We start from the raw sequence: 17,480 nt of genomic DNA on the forward strand, positions 1-17,480 counted from the left end.
AACTAGTTGACCGCTTCACAAGGAGGGAACGGTGCCACAAGAAGTTATGATGGGTTGTCTTCCGCCCTAAACTGCCGCCACGTTATCGGGAAGATCATCACACCACACATCTAGTTGTCTCCACCAGAGCTCGAGTCAGCAATGGCTAGGGCAGCAATCATCTCCGTCCAGACACTTAACAAAATTCCATCATAACACGCCATAGTGCAAACATGTCGAGCCGGACATGCGATCCAGCATCGAGGTAGCAGTTGCCACCACACCTCCTTGCCAGGGACCTCGTCGGCCTGCAACGCCAACTTGTCCGTGTGTTGGAATCCGCCATGACTATCTAGAAACCAAGGTCTCCATCATTGTCATAACCACATAGGCTTGGCCCTTTTGTGCATCGACAACAACAAGAGGAGGAGACAACTATCTGTGGCCTGGATTGCTACACGAGTCACCCTAGAGCAATGCGGCCATTCAAGGCCGTTAGGTGGTGTTTAATTAGATGGCTGCGCGATAAACCAAATGTCCCCGAAACTCTCCAGTTTTGATTTAAGTCAATCGTAACCAAGTTGCGCACCCACCTACCAAATTTCCATTCTCGATCTCGCAACGCAACACAAGCATCACATAGAGCAAGGCGCTAGCCAAAAATGCTAGGCATACATACATATTTTTTACGTATTGAGGTCACGTGCTGACTTTTCATGTTTTTACTCGTCTAATTAATCGTCCTCTCCTATTTAACTCCCCGCCCCCCGCCCCTCCAATTTAATTGGGTGTCCTAGTTGCTAGTATGTAAAATTTGCATAACTTTCCTGTAGGTGTATCATTACTTTGGCGGTAGCTAACCAACTGTCGAGACCCGGGGTCTATGCACGTAGATCTAGCATGTAACAGACCATAAGTGCACGCGACTCACGCACGGAAACAACAACAATGGCTGCTGCCTTACCTAGGCCGGTTCGTTTGAATCTTTTGGTTGAAACTTATATGCATCGTTTGCTCTTTTCTTTCTGTTGTTGTATGCTGGATGTGGTGCTTTATAATATAAAGCGGGGGGAACTCCTTTTTCTTAAACCTATATGCATTTCGAATAATGGTTCTTAAAATAACACTCATATTTGTACGAGAAAGAACCCACATTGCCCTTGGAGGACTAGTCAGGATACACATTGTATGGCCCACAACCATACGAGGACTTCTAACTTTGAGCATGAGAAGTTTTCTTCCCGAGTTGGTGGTTATCACCCTGTGGGGTAAAAAAACATTTACATGATTTTTAACAATAAGCTTCCTTAGTACCTAGATTTTCTTCTCTAGAGGTCCATTCTCGCACTTAGTTCCAATGTAACGAGGAAATACTTCATCATGTTGATTCTTGAACAATTTATGGTTATAGTCGACTCATCAGTAGCAAAATAATATTTGCAATCATAACCAAATAGTAGTGTGGGATCAACATCCTTCCATCTTCTGAGCACCTATGTGGTCTTGGGATATTGCTCTAAGTTTCCAATAGGTACCATCAGCGTTGATGTTCCTCATAAAGTCAATCCCTTCCTTGGTCATAGGGTTCTTGTTCAGGATTTGTTTCTTGAGAACATCACAGAGGGTTTGATGTCTTTTAATACTTTTGAATATTTCTGTCTCAAGCAAATTCTTCAACCTGACATTCTTATTCACAACATTTCTGCAGGTTCCTTTGGGTGGTGGTGGTGTGTGTGTGTGGGGGGGGGGGGGGGGGGGGGGGAGGGGGGGGGGTTAGTAACCACAGTAGCATTTGAAGAACTTGGGATACCAATATCATAAGAATTTGGTGGTTCAGACGATGATTTTTGAACAGTTTATAGTTATAGTTATAGTCACTCGTCAGTGGCAAAATAATATTTGCAATCATAACCATAAACATCCTTCCATCTTCCAAGCACCCATGTGGTCTTGGGATATTACTCAAGTTTCCAATAGGTACCATCAACCTTGATTTTCCTCGTATAGCCAATCCCTTCCTCCGTAGGCTTCCTTTCTAGGATTTGTTTTTTGAGAACATCACGGAGGGTTTGATGTCTTCTAGTGCTTTTGAACATTTCTGCTCAAGGAAAAATTTCAACCTGACATTCTTATTCGCGAAATTTGTGCTTTCCTTGGATGAGGGGTTAGTAACCAGAGTAGCATTTGAAGAACTTGAGATAGTAATATCAGAAGCATTTGGTGATTCACACAATGAATTAGCATTCAAGTTCAACGCACTTTGAGCACAGAGGAACAAATTTATCTTGAGAGACACTAATTTGCCGAGCGAGAAAGGAGTGATTCTCAATCCTTAAATCATCAGGAGGCAGTATCATATTTTCGAGATCTTGCTTTCTTTTGAGGAATTCAAAATCAAGCTTCTCATGATCAAATTAAAAGAGCCTCATGACGAGAGAAGAGTTCTTCAAACTTTGATAGTAGAAGCTTATGTTTGTTAGTCAAGGTTTGTTTTTTTGGACCATATAACAATGTCGCCCGTTTCAAAAGCAACAGGCATGGGATATGTGAGTCAGTGCGATTTGCAGGACGGTGAACTGGTGCAGCAGTGCAGGGCTGCAGGCCACATTTTTTTTGAACACTTCTTTTCAATTGCACAATTCAGCGCGTCTCGGAGTCAGTGTATGAAAGGGTAATATTAGATGGCCAATGGGAGTAATTTAGTGAGGAAGCTTGACGTTTGAGAAAGTCGTTATCTAAAGTGCTGACCAACGTTTCCAATCTGACAGTGGAGTCAGACAAAACAATGAAAGAAAACTGTCCTACATGTGATGTGTGTCCCCTTTCGTGGCTCTCGGCAAAACCAGTTGCTGTCGCTGGCATCTTCTTAGGACTGGCCAGTCGTATAATCTTCACGCCATGCCTGTCTATCCCCGTTGAAAAAGAAAGTAAAGGGACACAAGCCTTTCGTTTGGAAGGTCATACCCGCGCGTCGACCTCCAAAGAGGCAGAGGGAGCGCGTAGGTTTAGGGTTAGTCACTGTCTTCCTCTTGTGAGGCGAGCCCCCGCTCTCTAGGGTTTCCCCGCCGCCGCCGCCGGCTCCCCCGCGCGGAGCCGCCGCCGCGGCGGCCGGAGCCCGCCGGAGCCGCCAGCCCCCTCCTCCCCCCGTTCCCCTTCTCCTCCCCCCCTGTACCCCCGCGCCGCCTCCCCGAGCGAGGCGGCCGGGGGCCCTACCTCCGCGCGCCTCCAGCTCCTTCCCGCGCGCATCCCTCCTCCCGCCGCCGTCAGCCTGCGCCGCCGGCCCTCGGCCGCGTGATGCTGGCAGCGGTGGGCTTGCCCTTCCCCGCACGCGGTCCTCCCCTGCTCGGGCGGTGATGGCCGGCGGCGGTGCGCTTCGGCCGGTGGCGATCCGGTGTCCTGGTGTGGAGGCCGGCGGTGCTCGCCTTGATGGTGCCGCCTCTTGGCGGCGGGGTGGTCTGGTGGTGCTGGCCGGCCGGGGGCGCGTCCCCGGCCCAGATCTGGGCCCGTAGGGTTCCTTCTAGGCCCTTGCGGGTCGGCTCCGGCGCGACCGCGACGCTCTTTGTATGGGGAGGCTGGGGAGCGGCTTGGACTGGGACAATGACGCCGGCGGTGTACCAGCTGCTGCGGGGAGGCGGGAGCTGTCCGGGCCTTTGAGGGCCCGGCCGGGCCTATGGGGCCACGGGCCCGGTAGGCTCCTGCCATGGCGTCCGGTCGGCTACCATCGTGGACGGTGGAGGTGGGGCCCTCCCGTATGCCGATGGTGCTGTTGCCCTAGTCCCGGTTCCTCTTCTCCGTTGTGTAGACCATCTTCGCGGTGCTGTGGTGAGACAGCGTGGGAAGCTTCGTGTTCGTGTTGGCGCAGGGTGGTGGTCGGTCTGGTGGCGAGCTCCGGAGTGCCTGAGGTAGAGGCTGGGATCCGGAGAAATCTTTGCTGGCTTGGCCGACACCGACGCGGTGGCGCCTGAGGGTGCCGCCGGACCTTCTTGGCGGGCGTCGGGGCTACCCTTCCTCTCTCCTCGCCGTGTACCGGGGGAAACCCTTGGCAGCAGCGTCGTCATCGTCGCGTCCCTTCTTGAAGGTGTTGTTGGGTACCTGCACTTCGAAGTCTCGGAGCTTGGTGGGTGATCTCCGGTGGACGCAGCGGTCATGAGGCTTCGTCGTTTTTGTCGATCCGCCGTTATCGGCATTTGTTTCTTTTCTTTTTTCTCTTTCCTTTCTTTTGGGCGTGTTTGTGCTGCTTCCGCCCCAGCCCCTATCGTGGGTTGTATCGGTTGGTTGCTTTGTAATACAAAGCGGAGGAAACCCTTTTTCGTCGAAAAAGAAAGTAAAATAAACTGCGTACCTAAATAAAATGTGTAGCCTAAGAAAAATCTTCATAAAATATGCTCGCTAAAAAGGTCTGAATAAAATGTGTGACCTCAAGGCTTGAACTGGAATTCTCCCTTGCAAACAAAGAGATTTACACGCAATTTCTAAAAAACCGACTCGCCTGCCAAATGCCAAGTGTGAAGGTTGTTCTAAGATTAGAATCTAGCTAGATAGAAGACAAGAGCACAAAGATTGCTCGAACAGAAATGATCAGGCTAAGCATCTTGGTTCCGGTCACATCATGAGGCCATGGAGGTCATCGTCATGGCTTACCCCGTCAAAGGGGAACCCTGCAATTTTTATAAGTCGTGGCTTACCAGTCAAAGGGGTCACTTGGACGATGATCCTTTGCCCCAGTTTTCCAGTCAAATTTGAACCGCTCACTCTGTCGTCCGTCCCCATATATCCTTCGTTCTTAGACCACCGTATTATCTCATACCTGTAGGCTGTAGCCAATCCCCCTTTGCTGTTTCACTGCGATATTTTCAAATCTTCAGCTCATATGGTTCCGAGCTGCTGGTTCTTCTGGGCGTTGTGGCTACCACTGATGCTCTCCGTCGCTGCGGCCGAGGAACAAGTGGAATCCTGCTCGGCCAAGAAGTGCGGCAACACCACCATCTCCGACCCATTCTGGCTCACTGACTGGGAGACCGCAAGATCATGTGGTTCCCCAGACTTCGAGGTCAATTGCCATAACGGCACTTCTCCCGTTCTACTGAGCCCTATACGCATCGGCCTCGATTTTGAAATCATCAATATTTCTTACGAGGGGCGCATCTTGCGCGTGGTTGATAGAGACAAGCTGAACTTGCTGCAAGCCTCCAACAGCTGCCAAGTAGCCATGTGGAACACCTCCGTCAAAGTGGATCTCCCCGTTCAGATTCTCCCCCGTTAACCTGAACCTCATGCTGTACAATTGCACGGAGGAGGCGGCGGCCGCGGCACGTCGTCAGGGCAGCGAGCTGGTGCGGACGAGGATGAGAGCGGGGTGTTCGTCCGCGTGGCGGGGCGCTAGGATGGGCCTAGCGGGTACGGCAGGTATGCTGTGCAAGGCTTCGTGGCTGCTGCTGTACCGGTGATTGGGCGTGGCTCGTCGTCGGGCTGGGCGGCGAACGCGAGCGACTACGAGCGGCTCATCAACAATGGCTTCTTCATGACGTGGGATCCAACCCCTACACGTAAGTTCACCCGTCAAATCCTGTCTTTAATCCACTTCCTGGCTAGCTATCTGACCAAGCTATCAATAATGGCACTCACTTATTGAGGATAAACGTTAGGCTGGTCGTAATGGCAAGTACCATAGACTAGTATCATGTAGTATACTACATCCATAATGCATAGTATCATAAATGATTTCATTTATTGTCATGCATAACACATAGTAGCATAACATTTAATATGATATGGTATCATAATATGATACTCAACCCTCTTTTTTTTCATTTAATTCTATGTCACCTATGATATTCCCATTACAACCAGCCTTAGCCGCAGCGGGCCCGGCCAGCGCGACAACTCCACCTTCCTCTTCGGCCAGGACGTAGTGCGCCCACTTGACCATAGCCTGGCTAGCATATGCTTGTTTTAGCTTGATTTTCTCCGGTTCATTGCATCTATCTTTGGTTCATTAGTGTCATGCGATTGGTCTTTCGTTGGTTTAGGGCATCTCTAGCATTGCCCCCAACAGGCCCTCCCCAAGCGATTTTGCTGCGCCGGCGTAAAAAAAAGGCCCTAGTCGCGCTTCCAGAAGCCCGTTTTTCGCCGGCTCGGGCCAAAACTGGTGCCGGCGGACCCAGGCCGAACCCAGCGCTCTGGGGGCGCTTGGGGAGCCGGCACAAACGAAAAAGGCGTGTGGGCCCACCCTGGAGGTGACCCGAGGGCCTTTTTCCGCCGTTTCTTGACGCTTTTCTCTCGCATATCTCCCGCTCGCTCGCCTTCCTCCAGCCATTCTCTCCCTTTCTCCCGCCAAACCCCCTCCCGCTCGCCTTCCAGTCGCCGCCATGCCGTCGAAGAAGTACGCCATGCCGCGCGCGGCGGCAACCGCGACTGGCGCCGTAGCCCAGCTGAAGCAGAGGAAGTCGAGGGCGCCGCCATCGAAGCCACTGGGCCTGTTGAACGCCGAGTGGAGGGTGGAAGTTCAGTGGCGCGAAGCAGTCACCGCCGACAGGCGGAACAGGGCCATAGCCAAGAAGGCCCGCGACAACGCGGCGCGCGCGGCGGCGTCTTCCTCATCGGTCGACCAGGCGGGGATGAATCCACCCGTCGTCAGCCACGCCCAGTACGCGCCCTGGGGACAGCAAGGCGTCGGATCTCCATGGGGTTCGTCGTCGCCCGACTACGCCGACGACGACGCGCACGGTGGGTTCAACCCAAACGTGACCTTTCCTCATGGTCACCCCGCTACGCGCACGCCCTCGCCCGCCTTCGTCGGCGTGCAGTACCCTCCAACAACTACTCGCCGCCCGCCGCCTACGCGTCCACGCCAACGCCCCATCTCTACCGTGGACCGCTGCACTTCTCGCACCTCGGCGACGCCGACGACACGGGAGCCGACATGGACGACATCATCGTGATAGGATCGACCGCGGCCGCCGCGTCTCCCGGGTTCGACACCCAGGACGAGGTAGTGGATCTCAGCGGCGACATGGAGGCCGAGCTCGGCTACGTCTACGGCGAGGACGCGCAGGAACCCGAGGAGGAGGAGGAGGACGAGGAGGAGGAGGAGGAGCCAGCTCCTGTTCCGACGAAGGGGCGCCAGAAGAAGAGGAAGCGGGCGGCTAGGTCAGGCGAACCGCACATCAAGTGGACGTCCAAGGAGGAGGAATACCTCGCCGAAGCATGGAAAGTCGTCTGCCTCGACCCGACCACCGGCGCGAACCAGAGCTTGGAGACGTACTGGGACCGCATCAAGGCCGAGTTCGACGAGCTTCCGCTTGTTGACCCCTACTTCAAAGGCGTCTACATGCAGCGCGGCTCCAAGGCGATGGCGAACCATTGGGGGCGTATCCAGTTGGCGTGCAACAAATGGCATGGAATCGTCGAGGAGGTCGCGGCTCGCCCGGAGAGCGGCGCCAACGTTGAGGATCAGGTACGCACGCCGTTCGCCCGCATATCTTCGTCGTCTACGCCCGCCGCCCGCCAACTGTTTGTCCCTCCACGCAGCTGCTGCGTATGTTCGCCATGTATCGGGGCGACAACCAAGACGCCGACTTCAAGCACCTCCACGTCTACAAGCGCATTGACAAGTGCGAGAAGTGGGCGGAAGTCCGACGTGCCCTCGACAAGGCCAAAGAGACATACAAGCCGGACACGACGACTCCGTGCGCGTCAGAGGGGCGGCCGGACGGCCACAAATTGGCAAAGAAGGGGAAAAATGCCGACGCGGCAACCGCGCGAGTGCAGGAGTCCATCGAGCATTGCCTCGCCAACGCCCAGACCCGGGCCGTCCTACGCGAAGAGAAGACCGAGGCGCGGTGGTCGTCGCTAATGAAGAACAACGCCATCAAGCTCGACCTGCTCCGGACGAACGTCGCCGCGAAGAAGAGGAACACCGACATGGCTTTTCTGATGGGCGGGGCGGACATGCTCCAGAGCAACGACGAGAAGCTCAAGGCGTGGTACCTGGTGCAGCGCGGCCTCATCCTGAGTGAGCTGCCGACGGCAACGCCGATGACGCCGACGACGCTCACGACAACACGGACGCCAAGCCCGAAGGACACCTCTACATCGCCGCCCAGCAGTGCCGAAGTCGCGCCGACACAGCCCAGCACCGAAGCAGCTCCGGCACCGCCGAGCCCGCGCACGCCGACTACGCCAACGCCTGGAGCCGACCCCGCCGAGTGAATCATTGCACACATGAACTTGCGGCAGCGGCGCTCTATTTTTTGTAACGCCAGACTACGTCCGATCGCCGGATTTGCGGCGTCTTTTTGAGAGCGGGAACGACCAAGTTTAAATTTCCCGCATCCTGGCGCCGGCGCATGGGGGCGTGACTGGGAGCTAGATCGCCCCCAGGGACCGAACTAGCGCCGGCACGCCCCCAGGCCGCTCTATTTAGGCGCCCTGGAGGGCCGAATGGCTGGAGATGCCCTGCCATCCTTTCCATCATCTTCCGTAGGTCCCGTATGCATTTCGCTTATCTGTTATCTCCTTATCTGGGGCTCATGTTTCAACGTGCGGCTAGATGCATGAATGCATGGTTGTGTTGGGTTACCGGTTACGGTCTGGTAAATGTGTACCGTCTTGGCTTCCAAGGCAGAGTACTCCCGCCTCTGTTATTGCTGCTAGTTTCTGAGCTGGGTGGGGTGTAGTAGAAGACGCCTGGTCGTGGTAAGCTCAATCGTCAAATTATTTCTGTTGTCATCAAGCTTATTTTTGGATTTGAGAAGAGCTTCTTCATTTATCAACCTCTATAAGCTACTTCATAGCTTTAGAAATCAGTCATCATCTTGGATTTTTGGAAGTATGCACCAGATCGAGAGCTCACGGCATCTCAGATGGGGACTATTCACATCCTTCCATGAGTTGCATATATGTCCATCCGAAAAGTCCTCTCGAAAGGTTTTTCCAAGGAAATTGTCTGCTTGATCCTGGGTCTTCCCTTGCCCAGTCAATGGTATACTCTGGGAATTCACATGTTAGACGTACAACTACTGCCAAAGGACTCCACTGCTCCACCATATATGATTCCACTGTATTCCCCCTTGTTTCTCCCCACATCCCATGATCAACGATTCATCTTGCTTCCCTTTCGTTTTGTTGCTGCAATAAATTTCAAGGCTTATTCGCCGATGACTACGAGCTGCTGGTTCTTAGTCTTCATCAGGGTTTGTTGGCTGCCACTGGTGCTTGTGGCGGCCAAAGAGCAGCAAGGATATGGCTGCACAGCGGAGAGGTGCGGCAACCTCACCATCTCCTCCCCACTCTGGCTTTCCGACTTGGAGACGGGGAGACCATGCGGTCCCAGGGACTTCGAGGTCGCTTGCTCGAACAACACTCCAGTTCTCCGGAGCTCTCAATCCACTACATTTGCAATCATGAACATCTCCTATGAGGAACGCAGTTTGCATGTCGTTGATCTACACAAAGAGGAAGACTTCAACTGCCATTTTCCGAGATGGAACACCTCTGGCGAACTGGGACTCCCGTTTAAGGTCAGCCCTACTAACATGAACCTCATCTTCTACAACTTCACCAAAACGGCAACACATCTGCAAAGGGCGCTGGTGGAGATGAGTTGTGGGAATGGGAGCAATGCATTTGTTCACGCGGGAGTACCTTACGACCCAACCAGGGTCTACGGCGGCTATGCCTTGGAGGGCTGTGATGCTATCATCATGCCGGTGCTGGGCTCGTTGAGCGAGGCGAATGCGAGCGAGTACAAGAAGCTCATCAGCGACGGTTTCCTCTTGACATGAGCTTCACTCCCTCTCCCTGCACCTGCACGTAAGTTTACCCACGAAATCATCTTTTAATCAAATTTGTAATAAGCTTACTCGACAAATCCTTTTGACATGGGACGAGTAGTGGATGCCTGGTAATCATCAAACTTATTTATTGATTTGAGAAGAGCGTCTTTAATGACCAACTTTTCTTAGCTTTAGAAATCAGTCATCAAACGTGGACCAAAAGTGGGCTACAATTTAATTGCACCAGCCGGGTCTTGAACTCAAGACCTTTTGGCTTTGATATCATGTAGAAGTGCATGCTCTAGCCAATGTAACCAAAAGACCAATCTGATGAAAGAGATTAGGCAGCACATTATGCGTCAACACCTCTGATACTCTTAGAAAAAGGACACGGATTTAGGTGCATTTTGTTGTTACGAGTTTGGGATCAGGGATGAGCTTCTCTCTTTGATCATGTGTCTTTGAGTTTCCACGGAACATGTGTTCTTGATTTATTGTACTTTGGTGCAATGTACCGATGGGTGTAATTATCCTGCCTAAAAAAATCACGGCATACAAATAGATAAGATAAGAAAAAAAGAGTACAAACCTCGACCATCACTGCGCGGGAGCTCAAGGCATCCAAGTTCCATGTATCTGAAAAGTCCTGACAGTGTACAATTTTCCGTGGAAATTTTGTCCCAGGTCTTCCCTTGTCCGGTCAATTGGGATATACTTTTTCGACATACGAGGACTGCCAAAGGAAGGACTCTATTGCCCACCATATATCATTCATCCTTAGCGACAGTATTTTCTCTTGTATCTCTCCACAGCCCATGCATGATCAATTCAGCTTGCCCGCCTTGTCTTTGTTATTGACACAAATTACGAGTCCTGCATTCCGATGGCTCCTACCTGCTACTGAGGCTTCTCGGAGCTGAAGAGCAGCAGGGGGAAGACTGCTCGGGCTCGGCCATGAGGTGCGGTAACCTCACCATCGCTGGCCCATTCTGGCTCGCTGACACCAGGGCGGGAAGATCGTGTGGTATCTTGGACATGGAGGCCACTTGTGATTGTTATAATACCAACAGTGCATTTCTACAGAGCTCTGTACCCTTCAGCCCTGTCGTTGCAATCAAAGGAGTATATCTTACGTACCATGAAGGCAATCAGAAACTAATGGAAGCTCCCATCACCAGCCCTGGGAGCATAAGGCGTGCATAAGTTGGACATGTCTGAATGTCTTGACAGTTGATACTCGGGGAATTCGCAAGTCGAATTTGACTTCATTGCCCGTCATTATGCCATTCATTATTAGTCACGCTATTATATCTTGTATCTGCCCACAGATCACAGCCCATGCATGATCACAGTATACACAAGAGTAATGCTACACATACATAAATATACGAGGGTTTTACAGACAGATGAGTTTTGATTGGAGATTAAGTGGGGCAAGGGCCCACCCCTCTTAAAATCAGAGGAGGGGGGGCTACTTATACAAGACTTATGTACTTATGTTCGGATGGCTCCCACCTGCTGGTTTCCATTGTTGTCTGTACTCAGCACAGCACACACACCCGGTCCATCTTTAGTCCAGTCCGTAGCCACATCGTAGTGCACCTTCTCATTATTCAAAGACTTGTCCGTGGGGTTCTGATGAACCAATTATATTCTTTTGAAAAATCATTGCTCAACCACTCAATTTTTCAGACTCTGGCTGTCTACCATCTCCATCTATTTGCCTTTGCCTTTTCAAAAATTATCTCCCGCACAAATGATCGCCAGATCTATCTCCAACAGTTCCAATGTCCACAACCAGCATGTTGTCGTTACTGTTCCAAATTTCTTGCCTCAAAATCACATGCCTGTTGAACACACAAAATCAGACAACATGCTGCTGGATGAAAACCTGAAGTGCTCCACTTGCGCTTCAAAAAATGTTTGGGACCCTGCGTTAACGTTCTTTGCTCTAAACATACTTGCTCTAAACATAACAACGCATTCTATGGTGGGAATATAAAACTTTGGAACACTGCGCCAACTAAATATGGATTGAAACATTTGGATGTGGATTCTCTCTAGTGGGTATGGAAAAGTAAATGGGTCCTTCCATATCACTTGTATTATCTTCTATCGAAAAATGTTTTCTCCCCGCTTTACATATAAAGCACCGAACGACAAGACACACGATACAAACTCACACCATCACCGCACACGACACACACACCCAAGGCAAGATACAAAGGTGCCGGGCACCGTCACACCATCCCAAACTACTACCAAGCCTCTACATATGCGCGATGACGAAGTGCTTGGAGCCACCGGAGACCCCCAATCCTCCGAGGGGAGGTGAGACGGAACTAGGACTCCAAGATGGTGCCTCCAAGAAGGGAACGACCATAGGTAGCCGCCACCATCTGATCCCAAAGATCGGATTTTCACCCGGAGCAACTCGAAGGAGAAAGGCCACCGCGACAGAGCCTATAAGAAGGATACGATGTCCATGAACGCCGTCGCCGTCAGCCAATACAAGATTGGGCAGGTCCACTCCCTCGATGCAACCTAGCTCCACCAGTGACCACCCACCCGCGTGGCCATGGCCGCTTGCCCGCACCCGAGGCACAAGTCCCGCCCACGAACGTCATGCCTCCCGCCGCCAGGGCCACTGCCCTGTATCCATACACCCCCAAGACCGACCAAAGTGATCGGCTTTGGGCCAAAGGACGCACCCGACCGAACGAACTGCGACATACGTCCCACCCCGAACAACGTCGGAGCTACGTCAACCCACACTAGGCCAAGGAGCGGGGGAGGAGGGGAGCAGACACATCTGGGCCAGCATACCCCTGTGTCAGCGACGGGTGGCCCGAGCTCGTCGGCGCCTTCACATCCCTCCAGTGTGCCTCCCCATCGGATACCTCCTGTATCGCCCCACCTCGGCGGCAACCACAGCTCCACGCGAGGCCACCAACATACACCCGCCCGCCGGCAAGGAGAGATCCTAAGGGCCGCCTGATGAAGCTATGTACCTAGGGTAGGGTCATGGACATGTCCGACATACCCTCCCCAAGGACATCTTTGCAAAGAATCAGAAGCAGTCGAAGAGAAACCATCGTCCACTCGACCATGAAGATGCGCTCACTCGACCCCCTTGAAGACACTCGACCACCAGAAGATGAGAAACTCTCCACTCTGCAACGGTCAAGACTTAAACCATAGCTTTATGGGCATTTATAACACTTTACTGCAGGCGTTACTAGTAACGCCCCTCCTTTATGAACATTGAACCCTGTGTAACGGAGGGGAGCTGGGGTCCTGGCGCACTCTATATAAGCCACCCTCCTCCTCTGGGACAAGGGTTCGCACTTTTGTAAACACACACTCATATAATTCAGTCGACCGCCTCAGGGCACCGAGACGTAGGGCTGATACTTCCTCCGAGAAGGGCATGAACTCGTAAAACTCGTGCGTACAACTCCTCCATAGCTAGGATCTTGCCTCCTCATACTTACCCCCCATTCTACTGTCAGTCTTAGATCCACGACAGTTGGCGCCCACCTTGGGGCAGGTGTCTTAGCGACTTATTGGAGAAGTTGCAATTTTTCCGATCCCCTTCATCATGGTTCCAGGCAGAGGTTTGGCCGACGGCCGCGAGATTCGTCTCGGCACGCTCGTGTTTGTCGCCGACGACTCCGCTTGGCTCCAGGAGGCACCACTCGACGCTGACGCGCTCCCCGCCCGCGGGGCGGTGCACTTTCGCGCGTGCGTCCGCGGTGTCCTCCTGTGGCAACCATCGACCCAGTACCAGTCGACTCCAGCAGCTTTCCCCCTCCCTGCGACCCGCCGGAGCAAGCGCACCGGTCGGTCGAGACTTCAGCGGTGGGTGAAGCATGCGGTGGCCCGTCAATGGGCCACCCCTCAAGTCGCGGCGATCGAGCCCGACGAATCTCTCTACGGCCTGTTCGATCTGTCGATTGGCTCCGTAGAGACCGCATCCGAGTGCGGCAGCAGTGACTCGGCGGTGGAAGTCCTAATGGTCAATGGACCACGCAGTCCTCCTGGCTTCAATCGTGAAGACGGAGGTGACGGGAACGGCGATCCGTCGCGCGTTCATGAGGAGTACCACCCCGAACCTCTCTCCTCGCAGCAGAGGGAAGAACTTCGTCGCCGGAACATGGATGCCCTGCACACTCCTATAGTTGGAGAAACCCCTGAGGCCCAGGCCTTGGAGCAGGCGCGCTTGGCCAATCTGGCTGAGCGCACTCGACTGGAGAACCTCCAGCGCGCACTCGACGATCGCGCTCGACAACGTGCTCCTGAATCCAGTCGGCGCCAACTTTTTCCACCTCCAACTCAGGTATACCGAACCCCGATCCAGAATCTAGCTGCTGCTGCCCGAATAGCGGAGTCGATCCAACCCTCCTAGTCAGAAGCTGGTCGAGGTCTGGTGCAGATCCGAGCCTTGCTTCGGGCGGCGGGAGAGCAGAATATAGTTGTATCTCAGTCGCGGGATAGGATCCACAGCAGATCCATGATGGCAGACACAGTTCAGTCGGCCCATAGCCGAAGATCGCCTCCGAGGCGTGAGGGACGTGGGGATCGACGAGATCAGTACAGAAACCGAGAGCAATATGATCGCCGAGTCGATCATGATGATTGTCGTCGAGTGCCCACGCCTCCCTCGTGGAGCGGGTCGTACGCGCCTCGGCAGCATGAAGACAGACGTCCTCACAGTGTTGGGCGAGGTATTCCAATCGACCCCAGGGAGCCAGGCTTTGATGCGAGATCTATTCTCGTGCAGGCTTGGTCGACAGAAACAGAGCTCACCGGGAGGGCCATGATGGAGGTCCACAAACCAGCAACAGGGTGAATGTCTCTGGTCCAGAGTGCTTTAGCAGAGCTATCAGAGCTGCGGTGATTCCCCCAACTTCAGGTTGGCGTCTGGAGTTAGTAAGTTCACCGGGGAGTCCAAGCCTGACACTTGGCTTGAAGACTACCGAGTGGCTGTCCAGATTGGTGGCGGTAATGATGAAGTAGCCATGAAAGACCTTCCTCTGATGTTAGAGGGCTCGGCTAGAGCGTGGCTGAATCAGTTAGCACCCGGCAACATCTATACTTGGGAAGATCTCGCCCGAGTGTTTGTCAGAACATTCGACGGCACGTGCAAACGGGCGGCAGGTTTGATAGAGTTGCAGTGTTGTGTTTAGAAACCGAATGAAACTTTGAGGAATTATATCCAGAGATGGATCACCCTACACCACACAGTAGAAGATGTGTCAGATCATCAGGCAATTTGTGCCTTTAAGGAAGGCGTCAGGTATTGAGAGTTGAACATGAAATTCGGCCGGACAGGGAATATGACTCTGGCTCGGATGATGGAAATTGCCACCAAGTATGCCAATGGTGAAGAAGAAGAGCGGCTCCGGAGCGGCAAGAACAAAGCAGTCGCCCGCGAAGCTGGAGGAGGAAACTCTGGTCGGAAACAGAAGCGCAAGGCCGAGCCAGCAGCGCCGGTTGAAGCCTTGGCTGTGGTTCAAGGAAAGTTCAAGGGGAAGCCCAAAGGGCCGTGGAACCCCAAGAAAGTAAAAGATCAAGATGGAAATGACGTGTTGGATCTGCCGTGCCATATCCACACCAACAAAGATGAAGAAGGTAATTTCATTTACCCGAAGCACACCACTCGGCAGTTTCGGCTCCTAATCCAGCAGTTTCGAGAAAAACAACCCAAGGAAAAAGAGAAGGAGACAGACAAGGCTGAGGATGAGGAAGAGGATGACGATGGTTATCCCCACGTGAATTCCACTCTAATGATTTTTGCTGATGTCAAGAGCAAAAGTCGATTGAAAGTTATCAACAGGGAAGTGAACATGGTCGCTCCGGCGACACCCAGTTACTTGAAGTGGTCACAGACTGCCATTACATTCGACCAGTCTGATCATCCAGCGCACATCGCCACCCCTGGGAGGCAAGCACTGGTGGTCGACCCAGTGGTCGAAGGCACTCGACTGACAAAGGTCCTGATGGACGGTGGCAGTGGTCTGAACATACTGTATGCAGAAACGTTGAAAGGAATGGGCATTCCGATGTCCAGGCTCAGTGAAAGCCATATGAGTTTTCATGGGGTCATTCCAGGCAAGAAGGCAACATCCCTCGGTCAGATTGCACTCGACGTGGTTTTCGGTGATTCCAAAAATTACCGCAAAGAAAAGTTGACCTTTGAAGTTGTGGATTTCCAGAGTGCTTATCATGCAATTCTACGCAGGCTAGCTTATGCACGATTTATGGCTCGACCATGTTACGTGTACCTCAAACTGAAGATGCCAGGTCACAGAGGAGTGATTACTATCTCTGGTAATCGGAAGAAGGCAGAAGAGTGCTTCCAGAAGGGCTCAAAGATCGCCGATGCCGAGATGGCCGTAGTAGAATTGCAAGAATACCAGAAAAATGCAGATCCGAGTGACTTGCTGCGAGCCAAGAAGCCAGCCACAGATTCAGTATTCCGGTCGTCTGGTGAAACAACGTCAATTCATATTCACCCGACAGATCCCAGTGCTGCTCCGACTCACATTTCAACCTCACTCGACTCCAAATAGGAAGAAGCGCTTATCCAGTTCCTCCGTGAGAACTGGGACATCTTTGCATGGAAGCTTTCTGACATGCCGGGTGTTCCCAGGGAACTGGCTGAGCATCGTTTGTGAGTCGACCCGAAGGTGAAGCCAGACAAAGAACATCTTCGACGGTCCGCCGTCCAGAAAAGAAAGGCAATCGGGGAAGAGGTGGCTCGGCTTTTGGCAGCTGAGTTTATCCGAGAGATTTACCACTCCGAGTGGTTAGCCAATGTTGTCATGGTCCCAAAGAAAGATGACTCACTTCGCATGTGCATCGATTTCAAGCATATCAATCGGGCCTGCCCGAAAGATCACTTTCCTCTCCCTCGCATCGACTAGATAGTCAACTCGACTGCAGGGTGCGAGCGTTTGTCCTTTTTGGACGCCTACTCCGGGTACCACTAGATCTGTCTGTATGGACCCGACGAAATAAAGACAGCGTTTATCACCCTGTTTGGGTGCTTCTGTTATGTCACAATGCCATTCGGTTTGAAAAACGCTGGAGCCACATTCATGCGGATGATTCCAAAGTGCCTGCTCACTCAGATCAGTCGGAATGTGGAAGCATACATGGATGACATTATGGTCAAGTTACGTAAAGGTTCCGACCTACTGACTGACCTTGATGAAACCTTTGCCAACCTCAGAAGGTATGATATCAAGCTCAATCCATCAAAGTGCATGTTTGGAGTTTCAAGCGGAAAGTTACTCGGTTTTCTTGTTTCCGAACGAGGAATCGATGCTAACCCAGAGAAAGTAGGCGCTATACTCCGAATGAAGTGCCCTGTGCGTGTGCACGATGTCCATAATCTTACTGGTTGCTTGGCCGCCCTAAGTCGATTCATTTCTCGCCTCGGTGAAAAGGCGCTGTCTCTTTACCGACTGATGAAGAAATCAGACAAGTTCGAGTGGACCCCAGAAGCTGATCCAGCGTTTGCAGAGCTAAAAGCCCTGCTTCCCACCCAGCCGGTGCTTGCTACTCCAATCAGCAAAGAGCCTCTACTGCTTTATATAGCAGCCACTGGGCAAGTCGTCAGTACAGTACTTACGGTCGAGCGGGAAGAAGAAGGAAAAGCTTATAAGGTTCAACGCCCAGTTTATTATATTTCTGAAGTCTTGACCCCGTCAGAGCAGA

The 17,480-nt window shown here is 52.5% G+C and overlaps 2 protein-coding genes and 1 pseudogene across 2 annotated transcripts; all 3 read left to right on the plus strand.

Annotated features, from left to right (window-relative positions):
* Nucleotides 1-4,729: 4,729 nt before the first annotated feature.
* Nucleotides 4,730-5,611, plus strand: LOC147978057 (LEAF RUST 10 DISEASE-RESISTANCE LOCUS RECEPTOR-LIKE PROTEIN KINASE-like 2.5; annotated as a pseudogene).
* Nucleotides 5,612-6,654: 1,043 nt separating this feature from the next.
* LOC147978058 (uncharacterized) lies at nt 6,655-8,190 on the plus strand. The gene is made up of 2 exons (XM_087546108.1): nt 6,655-7,435; nt 7,510-8,190. The coding sequence occupies exons 1-2, from the start codon at nt 6,662-6,664 to the stop codon at nt 8,188-8,190; spliced, it is 1,455 nt and encodes a 484-aa protein (XP_087402234.1). The 5' UTR covers nt 6,655-6,661.
* Nucleotides 8,191-8,879: 689 nt separating this feature from the next.
* On the plus strand, nt 8,880-10,295 carry LOC147978059 (uncharacterized). The gene has a single exon (XM_087546109.1). It carries the CDS (start codon nt 8,880-8,882, stop codon nt 9,762-9,764), a length of 885 nt encoding a protein of 294 aa, XP_087402235.1. The 3' UTR covers nt 9,765-10,295.
* Nucleotides 10,296-17,480: the final 7,185 nt, after the last annotated feature.

This window comes from Triticum urartu, chromosome 3A, assembly GCF_056163025.1.
Source record: "Triticum urartu cultivar PI428250 chromosome 3A, HENAU_Tu73, whole genome shotgun sequence".
Taxonomy (NCBI): Eukaryota; Viridiplantae; Streptophyta; class Magnoliopsida; order Poales; family Poaceae; genus Triticum; species Triticum urartu.

What these genes read in the sequence shown, in the direction of transcription:
- LOC147978058 (XM_087546108.1), top strand. Translation starts at nt 6,662, where the DNA reads ATGGGGTTCGTCGTCGCCCGACTACGCCGACGACGACGCGCACGGTGG. An exon ending in GCGCCAACGTTGAGGATCAG is followed by an intron (nt 7,436 to 7,509) that starts GTACGCACGCCG and finishes CCCTCCACGCAG; the next exon opens with CTGCTGCGTATGTTCGCCAT.
- LOC147978059 (XM_087546109.1), top strand. Translation starts at nt 8,880, where the DNA reads ATGTCCATCCGAAAAGTCCTCTCGAAAGGTTTTTCCAAGGAAATTGTC.